This window comes from Vigna unguiculata, chromosome 10 (assembly GCF_037176805.1).
Source record: "Vigna unguiculata cultivar grain cowpea cultivar isolate G323 ecotype 2 chromosome 10, ASM3717680v1, whole genome shotgun sequence".
Classification (NCBI taxonomy): domain Eukaryota; kingdom Viridiplantae; phylum Streptophyta; class Magnoliopsida; order Fabales; family Fabaceae; genus Vigna; species Vigna unguiculata.
Window position 1 is genome coordinate 24612435 of NC_140801.1, and position 20314 is coordinate 24632748.

At 35.8% G+C, this 20314-nt stretch overlaps 2 protein-coding genes across 3 annotated transcripts; both read left to right on the top strand.

Annotated features, from left to right (window-relative positions):
- The first annotated feature begins 4158 nt into the window (after nt 1–4158).
- LOC146882341 (uncharacterized) lies at nt 4159–7894 on the top strand. 2 transcript variants are annotated; one of them, XM_085668385.1, is made up of 4 exons: nt 4159–6467; nt 6550–6858; nt 6948–7032; nt 7109–7894. In XM_085668385.1, exons 1-4 carry the CDS (start codon nt 4159–4161, stop codon nt 7892–7894), a joined length of 3489 nt encoding a protein of 1162 aa, XP_085524511.1. The 2 variants fall into 2 exon arrangements, with proteins under 2 accessions (XP_085524511.1, XP_085524512.1); XM_085668386.1 differs by having other exon boundaries at nt 6691–6858.
- A 140-nt stretch (nt 7895–8034) lies between these two features.
- Nucleotides 8035–13081, top strand: LOC146882342 (uncharacterized). The gene is made up of 6 exons (XM_085667355.1): nt 8035–8606; nt 8703–8829; nt 8923–9201; nt 9289–9393; nt 9475–9959; nt 12970–13081. Exons 1-6 carry the CDS (start codon nt 8035–8037, stop codon nt 13079–13081), a joined length of 1680 nt encoding a protein of 559 aa, XP_085523481.1.
- Nucleotides 13082–20314: the final 7233 nt, after the last annotated feature.

Sequence of the window (20314 nt, forward strand, 5' to 3'; positions counted from 1 at the left end):
ATTTTTGTTAACTTATGAATATAATCTGTCATTTTAATGCATAACAATGAATTTATTTTCTTCTCAGACGTCATTGGCAATTACTTGTGGTTTCCCTAAGGGAGAACTTTGCTGTGTGGTTTTGCTCTTTGCACCACCCTCCCCCAAACTATCTTAGACAAGTGATAGATTGGTAAGAAACCTAATCTCAATCTTATGAAAATGACGTTATATAAAAGTATTCTAACTTATTCCCTTTATCATAGTTAAATTATTGGACATAACATGTTGTTAGGGAGATCAACAGCTAAGGCAAAATATCTTGCATGGTATTCCCTCCAGGTTTGGTATTTCTATCCATATATTTATAATTTTTTGATTTGATTTTCTTCATTAATTGATTTTAATGTTGTTGATATAATGTAGTGTAATAGACAAATCGGCTCATATGAGTGCGGTTACTATATAATGGAATGGATGACAACAATTGTGTGTGCTCGTATTACAACTAATTGGGAAACGATAATATATTTTTGAATTAAAATAATTACTTTGCAATATTCTAAAGTTTGGTATACTAAATTTTTCTTTCTATATACTAACTTAACTTAATGTCTTATTTTGTAGACATTCAAGAGTCCTTTGCCAATTCCCGCGAATAAAGTTTGGTAGGATAGCATGTGCAAAATTCATAATTCAAATGTACAATAGTATTGATTAGGATATATGTATTTGGATTGTGTATATTTCAATTATCTTTTAAATGTTTTTGGGTTGTTTGAGAAAATATTTTGTTCTGGTTTGTGCTGCTCTATGAAAAAAATATGCAAGTTTAAATGTGGGAATCACAATAAAACAGAAAATTTATTTAAAAAAAAAAAGCAGTAGAATAGGCCTCGGTTGTGACCAAGACCGAAGCAAAAAGGCACCCTATGGCCTCGGTTTTTACAATAACCGAGGCCAAAGAGTTTGCGAAAATTTTAATTAAAAAAATTATTTAAAACCTATGGCTTCGGTCCTACTTGACCCGATGCAGAAAAGAGGGTATATGACACTGATTTGTTAACAATAGAGGCATAAAAGGGGGTATATGGCCTCGGGTAACAACCGAGGCAAAATGAGGAAAATAACTGGGACAAAAAGCCCTTACTGCACTGGTGAAAATGTATGTTGGTATGCTTTAGACATGATGATGTTTGTATCTAGGTATCACTATTACATATTCCTTCTTTAGTAACATTTAAAAAATGTTACTAAATTATAAAAAATGTTACTAATATAATTTAGTAACATTATACCACATGTTACGTATATCCTATATTACTAATAAATATTAGTGACATTTTAACGTATCAATTCAAACATTTATAAAAATGTTACTAGATATCTTTAATAACATTTATTTAATAAAAATGTAACATTTTAAAAAATGTTACTAAATCTTTTTAGTTATTTTTTTTTATAAATGAGTAACATTACAAAAATGTTACTAAAACTCGTTGGTAACATTTTTTGTGAAATAAAGAGACATTTTAAAATTGTTACTGAAAAAATTTAGCCATATTTGTTTTTGTTAAGGCAACATTATAAAAATGTCACTAATATAAATACTTACACCAACACTTTTTTTGACCAATCGATCTCTTGTAATCACAAGAAAATTTGATTTTAATTTTTATAGATCAATTCTTTGAAATCTCTACAACTATTTGTATCCCTTTTCTAGTTATTTTTAATTCTTACCGCAAATAAACAAATATTTCACCTTATTATAATAGATTATATTACTTAATGATAATTCAGACGTATAGAGGGAGAAAAAAATAATTAATAATCTCTAATGATGTATTCTTGAGCATTTCATCATTGTTAACTATTATTATTCAAACATAAATAAACAAAAGCACCAAATCACTCAAACTTTAACAAAATCCATCTACCACCTTCCATAATTGACTTCCTTCTTAATGACTTATATGATCACAACCAAAGAAGTCTTGAGATTATTCTTAACTCCACCCTACTATTTTGCCTGCAAAAATGAGTAAAATGAGATATTATGTATACTTGCTACTAAAATTGTTATTTTCAAAACAACCAACCATATAAGATATATATAATATAACATTCATACCTTATTCAAGTTGCTTCTTCAGCTCATTTGCATGTAATAATGTATGTGTACTATCTAGCAACTGTAAATAAAGATAATTAACATTGATAAATTGGTATAACAAATACATAAATGTTTTTAACCAAACTATTTGTCAGAGAGTTTCATGCCTTAACAACTTTTTTCTTAACTTATTTTTTAAATGAAATGTTAAAAAATAAGTGATTCAAATAATTAAGCTTTATTAATGTATTGAAATTCACATACCCTTTTAAAATTATCTAAATCAACTTTTGTTTCTTTATAGTTGTTTGCAAATTCTTGCTTGTAATAGTGATCATTTATAAGTCAATAAACGAAAAGAATAAAATTAGAAGCATACTTTAGAGAACTAGATCTTACAGGAAAAGCTCAAAGGCATTTGATGGATATTTGAGAATGCTAAGATCTTGTTTAAGTATGACCATTTTAACATTACACTACAAGAAAACTGTTTATTTCCGACGGATAAATTTCGACGGATATAAATTCGTCGGTAATTTATTTTTTCCGACGGATTTACCGACGGTTATACTTTGCGAACATTACCGACGGACTAATCCGTCGGTAGCATGTATTTTAAAATTTTTTATTTATTTACCGACGGATCGATCCGTCGGTAAGTTTCCCAGTGACTGTGCACTAATTTACCGACGGAACTTAATCCTTTACCGACGGATCATTTCCTTCGGTAATTTCCTCGCTGAAATTAAAATCGAATTTCGCTCTTCCCCCAATTCAGTTTCCCTGAAAACGCAAAGACGAAGGCGAAGGTGCAGAGAGACGAAGGTGCAGACCAGCGTGGTGGCGCGAGCGACGTCCAAGGTTTTCCGATTCAAGGTTCTTCCCCGTGCCGGCGCGACATTGCAACAGTGAGTGTGCCCTAGCCTTGCCGTGACGTTCGTGGGTGCGGCGCAATCAACGGCAGGGAGCTCCGTCCGCGTTCTCCGTCGAGGTCACCGGCGTAGTGGAGTGGTGTGGTGCAGAGCAACCCGTTTTCCGATTGGACTTCACCGGTGCCACGCTGCCACCGTGAGCATGCCCTGAGCCGTCCTTTGATTCACGATCTCCGTCAGCGTTCTCCGTCGAAGTCACTGGCGTAGTGGTAATTGACACTCTTCCTTTGATTTCTTTATGTCTCTGCATATTCTCATTGTCGTTATGTAATTGGTAAGGATTTTTTGGGGCACCACCGTGGTTGAAGCTTTGGATTGGGGGAGGCAGCTGCTATCAAATTTTTGGGTGCTTAAGCGCGAGTCTGAGCCATTGCAGGTATGAGCTTTTTCTCTTTCTCTCTGAAGCGATAATTGATTGATGTTATTTTTTGTTTGTATGTTAATTTGATTATGTGTTTGAGCTAGTAGGCAGAGATGTGGTGTATTTTTTGTTTGTACGTTAATTTGATTATGTGTTTGAGTTGGTAGGCAGAGATGTGGTGGGGAGCAGAGTGTAAAGTGTGTGTTGATTGATTGAAATGGATAATTAAAGTGAAAGGTTAAATGTGTGTTTAGATTTTGAAATTTGGTTTAGAGTGCCCCCTCAAATTGTTTTTGTTTTGCAACATCTTGCAAGTAGGCTTTGGCCTCATGAGTGTAGTATATTTGGTGTTGCTTTACTAAAAATTTCCCTTCATCACTTGATGCTGGTTTTGTTACTGATTTATTATGTTGGTTTGCTCTTGATTACACTTCAATCATTCCCTCGCCTTTCCTTTACTTGAAAGGCATGAAGTCAAAAACGTATTCAATAATACATTAAATTTAAAGTGAATATCTATCTGATGTCCACTTGTAATCATAGTTTGACTAGGTTCTTTCGATTACGACAATTATGAGTTTCATAACTCTTCAAATTTGTTACCCAATAAGTGAGATATATATTCCCACAATATGATACTTTTGGGAACATCTCACTGTTTTACATGGCCTTCCATGTTGGACTTAAGTAATAATAGGTTTATTACTTAATTCCCATGTTCTTTCACTATCACAAATGTAACATTGTCTATCTTTGCCTTGTCACAGAACATGGGCGAAGTTCCCAGCCACCGTCGTTGGGTTTATGACCGTTGTTACAGTGGTAGGAGAGGCTTGAAGGAATCTTTTGTGATAGGAGTTGAACAGTTTATTCAGACTGCTCGACAATATAAATATTATGCTCTTGAGGGAGGGATTAGATGTCCCTGCGTTAAGTGCGAATGCACTCATATTTTGAAAGATGAGGAAGTTAAAGTTCATTTATACAAAAAAGGGTTCATGCCAGATTACTGGATTTGGACATTTCACGGTGAAGAAGTGCCCTCTATTTATTCCGGTGAACATGACACACATTTACCTAGTTCAAGCACGGTGGATCATACCTCTGAGATGAATCAAATTATGTATATGCAAGAGATGTTGAGTAATGCTCTTGGCCAACATGATTCATTTGAAGAAGCAGACGAGAGTCATTTAGAAGAGTCTCCAAATGACTTCACTCAGAGATTTTACAATTTATTAGCAGATGTCAATGAACCTGTATTTGAAGGGGTTACAGAGTCTAAATTGTCAGTATGCATCAGACTTTTGTCCCTCAAATCCAACTGGAACATTCCTAACCAAGCATTGGACAACATTGCAAAACTCATTTTAGATCTAACACCACCAAATAATTCTTTGCCCAAGAATTACTATGAAGCAAAGAGATTAGTTTCAAAGTTGGGATTGGAGTCTAAGAAGATTGATTGTTGTATGAACGGCTGTATGCTTTTTTATGACAATGATAATGGAAAAAACGATGCATCTTTGCTCCAATGCAAATTTTGTGGACACCCTCGATATCGTACACTCCATGGAGGCCAGAGGCAAAAAAAACCAATTCCATTGAAGTCCATGTTCTACTTGCCTATAATTCCAAGACTACAAAGAATGTTTGCTTCAATGCAAACAGCACAACATATGACATGGCATTATGAGAACAAAATAGAAGGCATGCTACGTCATCCATCCGATGGACAAGCTTGGAAGCACTTTGATCGAAAGCATCCTTCCTTCGCCAGTGATCCCCGCAACGTTCGACTTGGTCTCTGTTCAGATGGATTTAATCCGTACATCCAGGCATCGTCATCACCCTATTCTTGTTGGCCTGTGATTGTTACTCCTTATAATCTTCCACCTGAGATGTGTATGACTAAGCCTTATATGTTTTTGACGTGTATAATACCAGGTCCATCTAATCCAAAGGCATCGATAGATGTTTATCTAGAGCCTTTGATTGATGATTTGAATAAGCTGTGGAGTGGTATTTGGACCTATGATGTTTCAAGGAAGCAAAATTTCCTAATGAGGGCAACTTTGATGTGGACTATTAATGACTTCCCTGCATATGGGATGTTATCCGGTTGGAGCACACATGGTAAATTAGCCTGTCCGCATTGTATGGAGCATACTAAGTCGTTCAATTTGAATTATGGTCGGAAAAGTTGTTGGTTTGATTGTCATCGTCGATTCTTGCCAAGTGACCATCCATTTAGGAGAAACACTAGGGCATTTCGCAAAGGGGAAGTTGAAACGGATGGGCCACCTCCGAGGTTGACTCCATCACAACTTTGGAGAAGAGTCAAACATTTTCCAAAAGTGACTGAAAGTGGTCTCATAAGGATCGATGGATATGGAGAGTGGCATAATTGGACTAAAAAAAGTATCTTTTGGGATCTTCCATATTGGAAAGATAACTTGCTAAGACATAATCTTGATGTCATGCATATAGAAAAGAATTTCTTTGACAACATCTTCAACACAGTGATGAATGTCAGTGGTAAGACAAAAGATAATGACAAAGCAAGAAGAGATATTGGTTTATATTGTCGGCGCAAAGACTTGCAGTTGAAGTCACAGGGCAATGGGAAGTGGCTCAAGCCAAAAGCAAATTATACGTTGACAAAAGATGAAGCTAAAATAGTTTGTCGTTGGATCAAGGAGCTTAGAATGCCAGATGGTTATTCTTCAAACTTGGCAAGATGTGCTGATATTGAAAAGGGTACTATTCATGGTATGAAGAGTCATGATTGTCATGTATTCATGGAGACATTACTCCCTATTGCGTTCAGCTCGTTGCCGATACATGTGTTAAATCCTCTAATAGAAATTAGTCAGTTCTTCAAAGACTTGTGCTCAACGACACTGAAGGAAGATTCATTACAAAAACTGGAGGAAAATATTCCTCTTATTATTTGCAAATTGGAAAGAATATTTCCTCCAGGATTCTTTGATTCAATGGAGCATCTCCCTATTCATCTTCCATATGAAGCATGGCTTGGCGGACCAGTACAATATAGGTGGATGTATCCATTTGAAAGGTGATATGATTACTTAATTGTTTGAACTTTGAACTCTTATTCTCGTGTTCAATTCTAATGTGCACATCTTTTGTTCGTAAAGATTTATGGGGGATTCAAAGCGTTCTGTAAAAAACAAAGCCAGAGTAGAAGGATCCATTTGTGCAACTTACTTGCATCGTGAGACCACATACTTTTGCTCTCACTATTTTCAAAACTTCACGTTGTGTCCGAAAAATCGTAGGAATGAAACACCATGGCAAAGTCAAACATCTGAGTCAACATTATCGGTGTTTAAACAAGTCGGTCGTCACGCAGGCAAGGAGTGCACTTATTGGTTAACTGATGCTGAATTCAACTCTGCTCATGTGCATGTGTTAATTAATTGCACTGAAGTTAAATCGTACCTTGAGTAAGTCCTAATCCCATTGTCCACAACCTAAACGGTTAATTCCTTTTAAGGTATTTGTATTCACTGTATTGTTAATCTTCCTTTGACAGCTCATTCCTTGTAGCTGAGCAAATACCTCAAGGAACGTCTTCTACCAACATATACTCAAATTTTCCTCATTGGTTTAGAAACCAAGTAAGTGCAGTCTTCTTAGTTCAAGAACCTTTGTTGCTAAAGTTGACTAAACTTTCAATTTTCACACAATTTTTAGGTTTACAACGAGCCATTATGTGTTAGAAATCAAGAGTTAAGGGATTTGGCAAACCAACCCATGAGATGCGTGAAGGAGTGGCACACATACTTTGTCAATGGATACAAATTCCACACTAATGCATGGTCGAACGGGAAAAAGACAATTAATTGTGGTGTGTACGTGAAGGGCCTCACAGAGGGTGGTTATGATGATTTTTATGGAATAATTCATAAAATATATGAGCTAGAGTACAACACCTCTACTTATCCAAAGAAAGTTGTTCTTTTTTATTATGAATGGTTTGATCCTTCTAGAAATGGTACAAAAGTACATCCTACATATAATACTGTCGAACTTCAAATCAATTTAAGATACCCACCATTTGATCCATTCATTCTAGCAAGTAATGTTAAAAAAGTTTATTATGTCCCGTATCCAACATTTCGGAACATCAACAAACGTGGTTGGTGTGTTGCAATACAAACTAAGCCTAGAGGTCGTGTTGAGTCAAATGAGGTGGAAGATGATATTCCCTATCAAGTTGATGAAATGTCACATGCCCATCAAATAATTGAAGTTGAAGGTGTCTCTACATTGCATGACATTGATGGGGATGGTGAAGAATTGGAAAAAGATGAAGTGGAAGAAGAAGAAGAAGAAGAAGAAGAAGAAGAAGAACATGAAGAAGAAGAAGAAGAAGAAGAAGAACAAGAATATGAAGAAGAAGAAGAAGAAGAAGAAGAAGATGACGATGATGATGATGAAAATTATGAAGTCATAAACGATGACAGTGATGATGATTAACTTTTAATATTTGTAATTTGTATTGTGTGCCATTGTTGTTGTGTAGTTGTAACATGACCTTTTACCTTTTAATATTTGTACGTATAATTTGACATTAATATTCATCGTTTATTTATTCTAATAGTATTTGTTAGTGCACAATGTCATCTGGGGGTCCACCTAATCCTGGCAAGGGGAAAGAGGTAGCAAAACCAAAAAGGGCACCAAAAAGACCACGCTACCTGATAAAAGTTCCTCCTGGAAGACCATCCACATCCAGTCCATCCCCTCTTGCTGACACACATAGTGCAGCCTTACAGTCAACCTCTGTAGGTCTTGCACCCATATCATTACCTTCCCCAACCGTTCCTGCAGTTGAACCCACACCACCTCCTGTTATGGTACCCATACCACCTCCTGTAATGGTACCCACACCACCTGTTGTTATGCCACCCACAGCACCTCCTCTTATGGTACCCACACCACACCCTCCTTTGGTACCTCCACGCCCTCCTGTGGTACCCACAGCACCTCCTGTGATGGTGCCAATGCCACCCCCTGTTGTGCTATCACAACCTTCTTCTTCACCATCTGCTGCTGCTGCCGCCATACCTTCTCCATCATCAGTCCCTTCACCTAGTGATCCTGCCTCTTCTGGTCCTACTGATGCAGATGCTGCTTTTGTTGACCCTCCTCCCAATGAACGACCCACGATTGAACCTTATGGGAAAGGGTAAGAATAACTTCTCCCATCTTAAAAACTATTTTCTTTTACATGACTTATTTTACCTTGTCCTTTTTTGAATTTATTTTCTTAAATCATGTGCAGGTTTTATCCTTCTAGAGTTGCTTCCCAGGCCATCACAAGGTCTATTAAACAACAATATTTGACTGCTTGGCCGACATGGGGAGCAATACCTCCAACAGATAGAGATGTATTTTGGCAACGCTTTAAGGTAAACATATCATCAGTCTTTTTAAATATTTAATAATTGTGTATGTTAACCATGCAATGCAATTGATGATTTGTACTTTATTGGTTGTCGCAGAGGAAGGTTCAGTGGAGACCTGAACATGAAGCTCAAATTCACACAAATTTTAACTCTAGAGCTTCACATAGGCTCTCAGAGATGTTTAGAGAGGCCAGAATTGCAGGACAACGACCTTATTGGCTTGGGGATGATGTGTGGAATCAATTGCTGACACATTGGAATTCTCCAGCCTATCGCAATAAATGTATTACAGCCCAAAGGAACAGAGCTTCCCCAAAGGGTGGGAGCCTACACACAGGCGGTTCCATTACTACTCATGAGCATGCCATTCGTATGGTAATAAACTTCTCTCTTAAGTAATTCATCACACTCCGAATTTTAATAATTTATGCTTAAAAATTAACACCATATTTTGTTTTACAGGCACAAGAGCTTGGCCGATATGTGCACATTGATGAGGTTTTTCAACAAACCCATATCCGTAAAGGATCCAGCGAGTATGTTGATGAAAGATCTCGGAGGACCCATGTAAACAAACACTTTCATTACTTTTCCATAAAAGTATATTGTTGACCCTATTTCACTAATACCTTCTTGTTTACTTGATAGGAAGAATTTGAAAATAGACTTTCACAGGTAAGATCTGAGCAAGGCTCTTGTGTTGGCCCAGTAGATCCTAATCTTGATCCTACAGCAGAGGACACAATTAGGACTCGGTGTTGGGTTGAGGTTGTTGGTGGAAAGAATAAAGGAAGAGTATATGGGGCAGGCCAACTTGCTGCAAACTCAGGTGCAAGCGGTAGCCTCAGGCGCCAACCGTCTTCTTCGTCTTCCAGTGCTGAGGACGTTACGTACCTCAGACAAAGACTAGAAGCTCGTGATCAGGCTTATGAGGAATTAAAAGGCCAATTTCAAAACTTACACAATCTGGTCTTAACATTGCTGCCTCCTGACCATCATGCCCTTCAACAACCTCAATCCAACATAACACCGTCTCAGCAGCAGCCCGAAGTAGTCCAACCCAGCACAGTCCAGCCTACAGTAGTGCAGCCCGCACCAGTGCAGCCCGCACCAGTCCAGCCCACACCAGTCCAGCCCACACCAGTCCAGCCCGCACCAGTCCAGCCCGCAACAAATCCTGAGGACTCTGATTCAGATGACTACTTAGACTATTAGGACCACATGTTAGAGTTACTCAGGACTATAGTTTTTAGTTTGATTGAGTTTTTCAGTTTGATTAATAATAAACACTTGATGCTTTCACTTCTGTGATACAGATGACTGTTTGTAGTAGTATCATTGAGGACTAGTTTTTACTTTGATTGAGTATAAACATTTCATACTTTTAGTATGTTTATGTTTAAATAATGTAGACATATATGTTTATGTTTAATATTGGAGTTCAAGTAGATATCTACTATTTTTTTAGAATGGATCGGATATTATAATTGGCAGGTCTGTTTCTGAATGTTTGTGATTTGCAGGTCTGGTTAATTATGTGTGGTTTTGGAAAACATGCAGAACAGACTCTGCAGTCTGATTAATATTTACCGACGGCATTTCCGACGGATTTATCCGCCGCTGCAACTCGTACAACTCTTTCCGACGGATCGTCCGTCCGTCGGGAATTACCGACGGAAAATTCCGTCGGTTTAAGAAGTCATTACCGACGGATAATTCCGTCGGTAATTACCCACGGACGACTTATCCGTCGGTAAACATTACAGACAAGCCTGTTACCGACGGATAATTTGCCGTCGAAAATCCGTCGAAAATTAGTAGTTACCGACAGAAATGAGTTTTTACCGACGGATCTGGACGTCGGTAAAATACGATTTTTTTGTAGTGTTAAGATCTTCTAATTTCCTGGATAAAAGAAATAGTAAGATATGTGCCAAAATATTATTAACAAAACTAATTGATAGATAATATAAAAGAAAATTAAAGAAAAAATATGCTAATCACCTCTTAGTTAACTTGGTCTTAGTTTTCCGGACTTTTTCCTTTTTTTCAAGATTAGTAGAGATGTTATTCAAGACATGTGCATTTTTCTCTAAGAGCTCACTTGTAGTGTCTCCAATAACCACTTGGAAATGACACTTTAACATTCCTGGCCAATAAGGATGGTTTTTCTTTCTCACCACATTATGGACGAAACATATAAATGAAAAATGATTTTATTAAAGTCTCATGATGAACAAAATTACCAAAATAGTATCAAATGCTATAAGAGAGAGTTAACTTGATGAGTCAAAGAAACTCTTCCCCTTCGGCCCTTCTTCCATTATATATTCCTATCAAGATGCAAATTACAATTAATAACATTCACTTTGTCAATATTCTAATATAAACATAGTTTTTCATTTCATGGTAGATAGAACTAACCGCAGATGGTAGATTCCACTAGTGCATCTTGGTCTTCTATTACAATTGACTTAATGGAGTTTTAACAAAAAATATGTCTATTTAATATGCTTTTCAATTTAGTTTTCAGCTATCTTTTCTGTTCATTTGTTCAAATTAAAATAGAGGAGCTGCTAACATATGTTTCTAATCAAAGGCAATAAAGAAAGTTACCATCAAAAAGTCACTTCTTCTCCATTTTCATAGGGAGCTACCTAGGGTAAGAAAATAAGTGAAAAGAATGATCAATGAAGGATTTCATCTTTTATTATGAGAGAAGCAGGTATATATATACGATGGAGAATAACATAAATGAAAAAGGAAAAAGAGAACAGAAAAATAAAGCCTAACAGATGGCTAATAGAAAGCTATAGCTAAGACTAACCTTGGACTCAAGTGAGGATTAAATTGATAACAAAGACTAATTAAGTTAAGAATTACCTAAGCTTTTAACCTTTTTGTTGTGCTTTTATTTTCCTTTTACCTTTGAGATTACATTAAACCAATTAAGCTATATGTAAATGGAGAGAGAATCTGCACAATTTGCACACCATTGCTAAGAAAAAGAAAAGAAAACCAAACTTGCAGGATTGATTCGTTATTGAAGTTCTCACACTCTAGATCAAAATTTGGCCAACAAACTTTTGTCATTTAATCAACTCCCTCATTCAACAACTTTCATTGTTTTCCCTTTATCCAAGTGAAAAACTCAAGTTAGAAGGGGAAACAAAATCATTACTTCCATTATACAATATATTATAACACAGGGTTTTTGTTTAGTAGGAGAATTACAATTATTTGTTGATCATTGTGATGAGTGCGTATTTTTTCCTTCATTCAGTATTTAATTCTGGGTATTTAATTGAATTTATGTGCTTAAAGAGTGATTTAATTGATAATTCTGATAATTAGGCTGTTTGAGTTTGTGTGATAAAAATGTCTTAAAAAGTGTTTTTTAGCTGGATAAATTATTTTTGGATACTTTAACGTTTGTTGCAACAGTTGAAGTTAAGATTAAGCTTATTTAAAGGTGGGAAAATAAATTGATTGAAATTACAAAACACCTTTAAGAAAGGCTAAAATCAGCAAGTTCTGGAAAAATCACTTTTGTACCCCATACATTACTTATACACTTCCCTCTTTCAAAATGGGTCTCACAAAACCTACTTCTGCACCCCTGCCTTTGTTTCTTTGCACCCCTTTTTCCACTCATAAAATAGATGCACTCAGATGCTGCCATGTGGCGATCCTCAACTTTTAAAATTGGCCAACCAGCACAAGCCACATGGGCTAATCTCCACTAAAGAATCTAAGCCAATAACATGTTGCCATGTCATCATTTCATCTCCACACAACCAGCAACCCTAGACTCCATCTTCACCATGTTTCCACCGCCGGACCACCGTCAGCCATGGATCTCGCCGGCAGCACCTGCACCAATCACGGCAGCCACCACAGCTCTGGAACCGTTTTCGTTGCCATTGTTTCGCAACAACAGTTGCAGCCTTGCATATTCAAACCAACAGTACCACCACTGCAGGCCTCCACGCATTCAGCAGCGAAACAAGCCAGAACCTGCACCATCTTCAACCTTCGTTCACGTCGCAAGCACGATGCAAATGCAGTAGTGCCACCATCACCAACAGAAACGCAGTAGCGCCACCATATCCTTCTCCGCGAGCGAGAACGAACCAGATGTAGAGAGGAAGAAGAAGAAGACCACACCAGTGACGCGCACCTTTCGTCGTCCACACCACAGTTCTGTCGGCACCCCTCGCTGGAAGCAACCGTGCGCCAGCAGCCGCGATTGTAGCAGCTCAAGCTTCCATTGCATCTATACCACGAGCACACAGACCACGATTTGCGCAGCAGCTGCACCGCACCTGGACCAGCAACGCCGTTGGAGCAACTAGAAGCATATGCGAAACCCTAATTTGGGAGAAAGAAGGAGCTGCCACGTGTCATCGTTTAATGGATACTGAAATGGTCAAAGTTGGTCAAATCTGGTCAAAAAGTCAAAGACTGGTCAAAAGAGAAGGGTTTAATTGCAAATATTGATATTTTTGGATGTCTCTGCAAAATTGGACTACAGGATTGAAAATGAACTATTTAGAAAATTAATACAAATATTATTTGGTCATAATTTATCAGATATCTTTAAATAATTAATTTATTTAATTATATCATAAATTATTAAGCAACTATATTTGTTAAATAGTCTATATCTCTCCAAATATCTTTGAATATTTATCTTTATCTATATTTTAAAAGATATTTGAGAGGTTTTAGCAACACAAAAGCCTAGTCCAATTCCTATATAAAGAGACCGGAGAAGCAGAAAAACAAGTTCGGGACTTTGGAGTTTTGGAACCCTTAGGGGGGCCTAATTTCGTTTCCTTTCTCTCTCTCTATTTTTCTTCTATTTTTATTTTGTATTCAATGGATTGCTAAACTTCTTGGGTTGATTCCATTGTAATTTCTTAATTGGATTATGAGGTTAGATCAATTAATTTCTTTGTTCTTTTTATTATTGTTGAGGTTTTAATTCATTTATGTCTTTTATCTTTGAATCACGTAAAAAGTAATTATTTTAAATCTATATGCATGTTGATCATATGAGTTCAAGGGTTTTTAAATTTAATTGAGACTTTACTTCGATTTTATTTAGAAACTTTCATGTGATTGAATGAGTTTTTACCAATAATTGAGACTTTACTTTGATTAAAGGTATTTACTCTAACTAAAATTAATTGAGACTTTACTTTGATTAATTAAGTTTTTTATTTGGTGAGAAGATAAAAGAATAGACATGATTAGGCATAGTAAAATTTGATTGAGACTGTACTTTGGTTGAATTTACTATGGATAATCTAAAAGTTCTTACTTTTAATTGAGACTGTACTTTGGTTAAAAGTGCGAACGCCAACAAATTAATTGAGACTTTACATTGATTAATTTGCAAATCTACAACAATAATTAATTGAGCAATAATCTTTAGATAACCGATGATGAATCTATTTTGAAAAAGCAATGGAATCAATCTATTTTCTTTACTATTGTTTTTATTTCTTTTTATCTTTTAAATTTTATTTCTATCTTTGTTTATCTTAATCCCCTATATTTTTTATTTTATTTGACTAACTCATTTGTATAGTTTTATAAGAACTAATTTGTTAAAAATCAATTTTGTGTTCGTTGGGAGACGACTTTGGGTTACTTTACCCTTTCTATTTTGTTGACTACTATCTTAGCACTATTGAAGTTGCTATAGTTTAGTAGTATTAATTTGAACGTGTCAACGACAGCGTTATCACATTGCAAAGCTTCTATCCAAGTAAATCTTTTTATTAATAAGCTTAGTATCAAAGGGGAGAGAAGGGAGAAATTTTATTTTGACGTCTTTTTGGTTTACTATATGTCCCTTCCTATATACCTAGAACCTATCAGCTATCCAGAATTCTTTCCAGGCAGAAACATAAATATTTTTTGAATTGAACTCAGAAAACTGTCGTGTTAAATTGTATTGTGTAACACTGTTAAATCAGACAAAAAGAGAAGAAAAACAAAAAACATTTCAGCCATTAATCTAAAAACTACTATATCTAATGTTCAAATTTACTTTATGATGGTTGGTAACCACAAGGTTCTTTCCCACTATAGCCTTCTTCTGGATATAAATGTATGCTTGTTAAAACATGTTTTTTGTTGATTATGTTATTGTTTATATTGATGTTGGGGAAATTTTCACTTGAACAAACCAATTGAAAATGAGAACTCATTGGTGTGCATATTATAGGAACTAGACTCATGAATTTAACAATTACGATTTGGGCATTTTTAACCATCTAGCCCATGACCTTATTAACAGTTTGATCTAGTTAAATTAAAGCATTGTCAACAATAAAAATAAGAACAACCAAACTAATAATGTGAATTGCAAAACCTACCTATGAAAATGAAAACCTACCTATGAAAACGAAAATCAAATCACAATTGAAAATGAAAAGTAAAGAAAAAGCAAGAAAACTTACCTATGAAATCTCAGAACTTATGAAACGCCGAAACACGAGAACCTGTAAAAAAAACAAAAATAGACAATTAATATTCAAATGTCAGAACGAATTTCAATCCATTACCTATGAAAAAATATAACAGTGTGAATCACAAACACGAGAGACCATGAGAGGGCGAGAGATAGGTGAGCGAGAACAAGAAGAAAAAAGGGCGCAAACAATAAGTAAGAAACCTGAGTGAAATTGAGCCGTTGAGATCAGAGTGAAAATATGAAATCGTTGCCAGCTCAACGAAAGATTGAGGAGACTGTGTGAAAATGCGAGAGGAAAAGTTGATAATGACGACCTATGACTCCAATGCAACGAAAGCGACAACGACGATCTATGACGAGGGAAGTGAAATCTATGACGAGGAAAATGAGAGTATACGAAAATGTTGATTTGTTGCAAATTTTTATAAACAATTTAAAAATATAATATTACGCAGCAAAATTGATAAGTATAATTATTGGATTTTTAAAAATATTTTTTTATGAAAATTCTTTTTATAAGTTTTCTGCAATTTATAATATTATTATTAATTCAAAAAATTTGCAGGTATCAATTTTGATTTGTTGGAAACAATATTTTACAAAAAATTGTGAGTATTACCTGAAAAAAAACTTTAAAAAATTATAAATATTTTTTTTTAGAAAATATTTTATTATAAAAATTGAAAATATTCTTATGAATAATTTTTATCAAGAAAATTTGTAGGTAATAGAAATAAACATTTATTTAAAGCAAAATTTATAATAATATTTATTTAAAAAACGTTTCCGTAAGTTATAAATATTATCTATAGTAACATTTTTAATAACTATAATAAAAAAATGTTACTAAAAGCATAAAAAAGTGTAATGACCTATAGTAACGTTTTTAAAAATGTTACAAAATAACTGTTAATATTCTTTATACTAACATTTAAAAAAAATGTATTGGTGTTATGGCTTTGGAGCTCTTGGGTATTTTTCTTAGAACATTAACAAGGCATTGATGTTCATGTCTCACTTGGATTATTGAAAGAACTTTGGATTATTTTCATGTTTTTGTTGTTTCAAGGATGATATTATGTGATACATCTCATTTTGATGATTAACTACTACTTGTTTAAGAACACATGAACTGGAAAATTTTGCTTGATGACCTCACCAACATGCTATCTCTGTTTCAATAGCTAGATCAAGATTTTGTTTCAGCATGCTGCAAAAATCCATCTATTTAACATTACTGTTATCTCATTTGGTTCTAAGTTGTTGTGCTTGGTGTTTTCTTCTTCTTTGGTTCATTAGTTTCGGTTTCTGCATATTTCATCTTGGTGTAATGTTGTGTTCGCTCTTGCTTCAAGGGCTGTGTCTAGGCTTGTATTTTTAACTTGAAAATATTTGAACCTACGTTTTGTTAAAACCTTTTTATGTCTGGTGAATGAAGAATGCATGATTTTAAATGTATACTGAATTTTCCTGTGACAGTAGACAACTGTATTATTGATAACCTATTAGACGACTTGGTGGATGTGATTAGTAGAACGTGTTGGCTTTTTTCTATTTAGGGGTTAGTTAGAAGTGAAATTTGTAAATATTGGTTCGTTGATTTTTTTTTTTTGTCAAAAAGGGTTAAGTCGTCATGGTGGACGACATTACAGGTGAAGTCGTCCTCCACCCAACCGGTTTCTCTTTTTTTTTTTTAAAAAAAAAAAGCAAAGTCGTCATGGGAGACAACAGTTTTAGTTTTAAGAAAAAAGTGAAGTAGTCCTTGCACATGACGACTTCACTTTTTTTTTCCAAAAAAATTCAGTTTTAATTATTTTTTTTGTTTTTTCAAAATTTTCAATTTTAATTATTTTTCTTCTTTTTCAAAATTTTCAGTTTTAATTATTTTTCTTCTTTTTCAAAATTTTCAGTTTTAATTATTTTTTCTTTTTTTTTTCAAAATTTTCAGTTTTCATTAATTACGATAAAGAAAATAAAAAAAAATCTGAAAAGTGAAGTCGTCATGTGCAAGGACGACTTCACTTTTTTCTTAAAACTAAATCCGTCGTCTTCCATGACGATTTTGTTTTTTTTTTTAAAAAAAAAAGAGAAACCGGTCAGGTGGAGGACGACTTCACCTATAATGTCGTCCTCCACTACAACGACAAAAAAAAATCAATGAACTCATATTTACAAATTTCACTTCTAACAGACCCTAAATACAAAAAAGCCGAACATGTTTCAATTTAATATTCATTTGTGGAATGTGCTTCATTTTAGTAGTTCCTGTAAACTACAATACTCACTCGTTTAAGCAACTTACCTTTAATACCTAAGTCAACTCAATTTCACAGCTTTAGCAACCTAGCTCCCATGCTTAAGCAACTAACCTCCCACACGTAAGCCTACTTAATTCAACTCTTAATTAGCCATTCCAACGGATGTTGTAACGTCCCAATTAATTAATGAACGTAATTAAAAGAAAACGTCACACGATTATAATGTAACAGCGCAGTCCTAGAGTCTAAACCCACTCCATACAACGTAAGGCACACCACGATGCCACAGGAAACCAAACATAAAATTAAAGGAAACACAAGGAGGTCATAAGTCAACGAAATACATGGGCCGTAGCCCTAAGAAACCCAACGAGATAAAACACCAGCTCCAGCCCAGATGGGCTATGCAGCGGAGTCACAGTTTCCCTATTGACCGTGAGAACCTCTCGCTTCTGCTCACATCAATAAATTGATGATCATCGCAAAAGAGAAGTACCACACACAAGACAATCAAACAAACAAAGGGTAAGCTAGAGACACAAAATCATTTCATCAAAAGTTAGATATATACATATTCACAGCCCATTATACATGCATCAAACAAGAATGTACGACTTTCCAAGCAATACACTATGACTCGACTCGACTCATTCGGATACATATAACTTGGTCGGATTCAGCGGATGCCTACGCTTGTGGTGGATACCTCTGCTCACCCCCCAGTTATGTGTTACAAGTGTTATAATGAATCAATTTTCCCTCACCACAAGTTAGCCCTTAATGAATTTCGAGCCTCCTACTACTCTCACCACAGGAGTCAGTCCGCTCTAGGTGAGACTAATTGACTCCTTAGAGTGTCAGGATGCAACCTTACCTTGAATCCTTACCTAGCTATACAGATGGGGCACCACCATGGACACCCACTAGCAGGGGCCATGGGATTACGTCCCGACCACTGAAGCACGACCCTGGGAATCTCACCTAGAGATCCCAAGGACTTACGCACTGACACGGACCAAACTTTCTTAATCAATCAAACAGATTCGGCATGCATACACACAATATACATATACATATACATCTCATACAATTTCTCATTGTCCACATCTTTCGTATTCCCAACCAAACCTTGCCAACTCGTTATTCTCGAGCCCAGAATATGGAGCTCTGTCTCATACCATTACCATGTCACATTGATACCAACCCTTTCATATCTCATGTTGAACTCATACCAAACTCATCATTTCAATTTCATGAATCATCTCATACAATCGTCATGCTCACATCATGTTAAAGCCCACAAATCATAACTCATAAACCACCTCATTCACAAAGGTCGTCCAGTTCATAAACTTAAAAGAATACTCATACAAGCATGTTGTCCACTTTTGAAATCAAAGAAAATATCAATTCCAACCACCTTTTCGCCCAGCATCTCGCTCAAGCAGAAGGTTCTCGCCCAGGCGAGGAGGACCCTCGCTCAGGCGAGCTCCCTTCACCTAGGCGAGAGCTCGACCTCCAGAATTAGAACCCTGCGTGCGTTCTCACTTAGGCGAGACCCTCCTCGCCTAAGCGAGACGTTCGCTCGCCCAAAAGTGCAGTGGGTCGCCTGGGCGACCCTTCGTGGAGAAATACGCAGGGGAGTCCATGTTAACCTCGCCTAGGCGAGGCAGGCTCGCTTAGGCGAGTTTAACAGACTTTGCCACTGTTCCTCACTGCTATCAACACAGTTCATGCCCAAACAACAACACAAATCATGCCATACAATTACAACCACATATAAGCACGAAAAATCACAGAACACCATCAAAACCACCATCATTTCACTAGACAAAAGGGTTCTAGCTTCCCTTACTTGGAAATAAGCTAGCAAGACAGCCCTACACGCCCTCGACACCGAAGGTAAGAGCACAACAACTCAAGGAAGGAGAACAACGGTTGGAAGGAAACCAAAGAAAATATAGCAGAAGGGGTCATCAAAAGAGTCTCACGGAAATGCCACAGAAGAGTTAGTAGAAACTACAACGAGCTCGAAAATAACTTACATGGAGTGGAAAAGTTGAAGTTCGCTCGGAGAGGGTGACGGCTAACCCTAGCAGAGCTCTGAAACAAGAGGGACAATGTTTAGGTACGAATTTGCAAAAGTGAGGCTACAAAGGGAACCCTAGCAACTTTAGGACTTTTGCACCCTATGGACCAGTCCTTAGGCCCAAAAGATTAAGGTCAGCCCTTACACACTAGGACAGAAAAGAGAAACTGATTTTAATGGGCCTTATAAATGTTGTTTTAATCTTTAAACACTCCTTGCAAGCGACATTATTTGTGACAAAGTGATATATTTCCCTCACCAATTTTTCTTTATTTTATGACTGTGTTTATAATAAAATATTTTTTAGTAGTAAATTCATCCATCCAAATAAATCGAAAATCAAATTGAGTGGTTTGAATCATGCCTTCCTTTGTTAAAATTTTAGTGTAACGTCGTTATTTAAATATTGGAGGTAGTTGAGATATTTTTAAATTATGTACCTAATATCATCTCATGTTAAAATGTTTGAAAATGTATTAAATTAGTAAATTTATAAATGAATTATTCAAATTTTCTGATGAGAATTTATATCCAATAAAATCACTGCTGGAACCACACTGTACATTGGGCCAGCAGTACTTGCAAAAGCAACTTCTGAAGACCAACAAAAAGTAGATAATAATAACTACGATTACATTATGACAGAAAAAATCA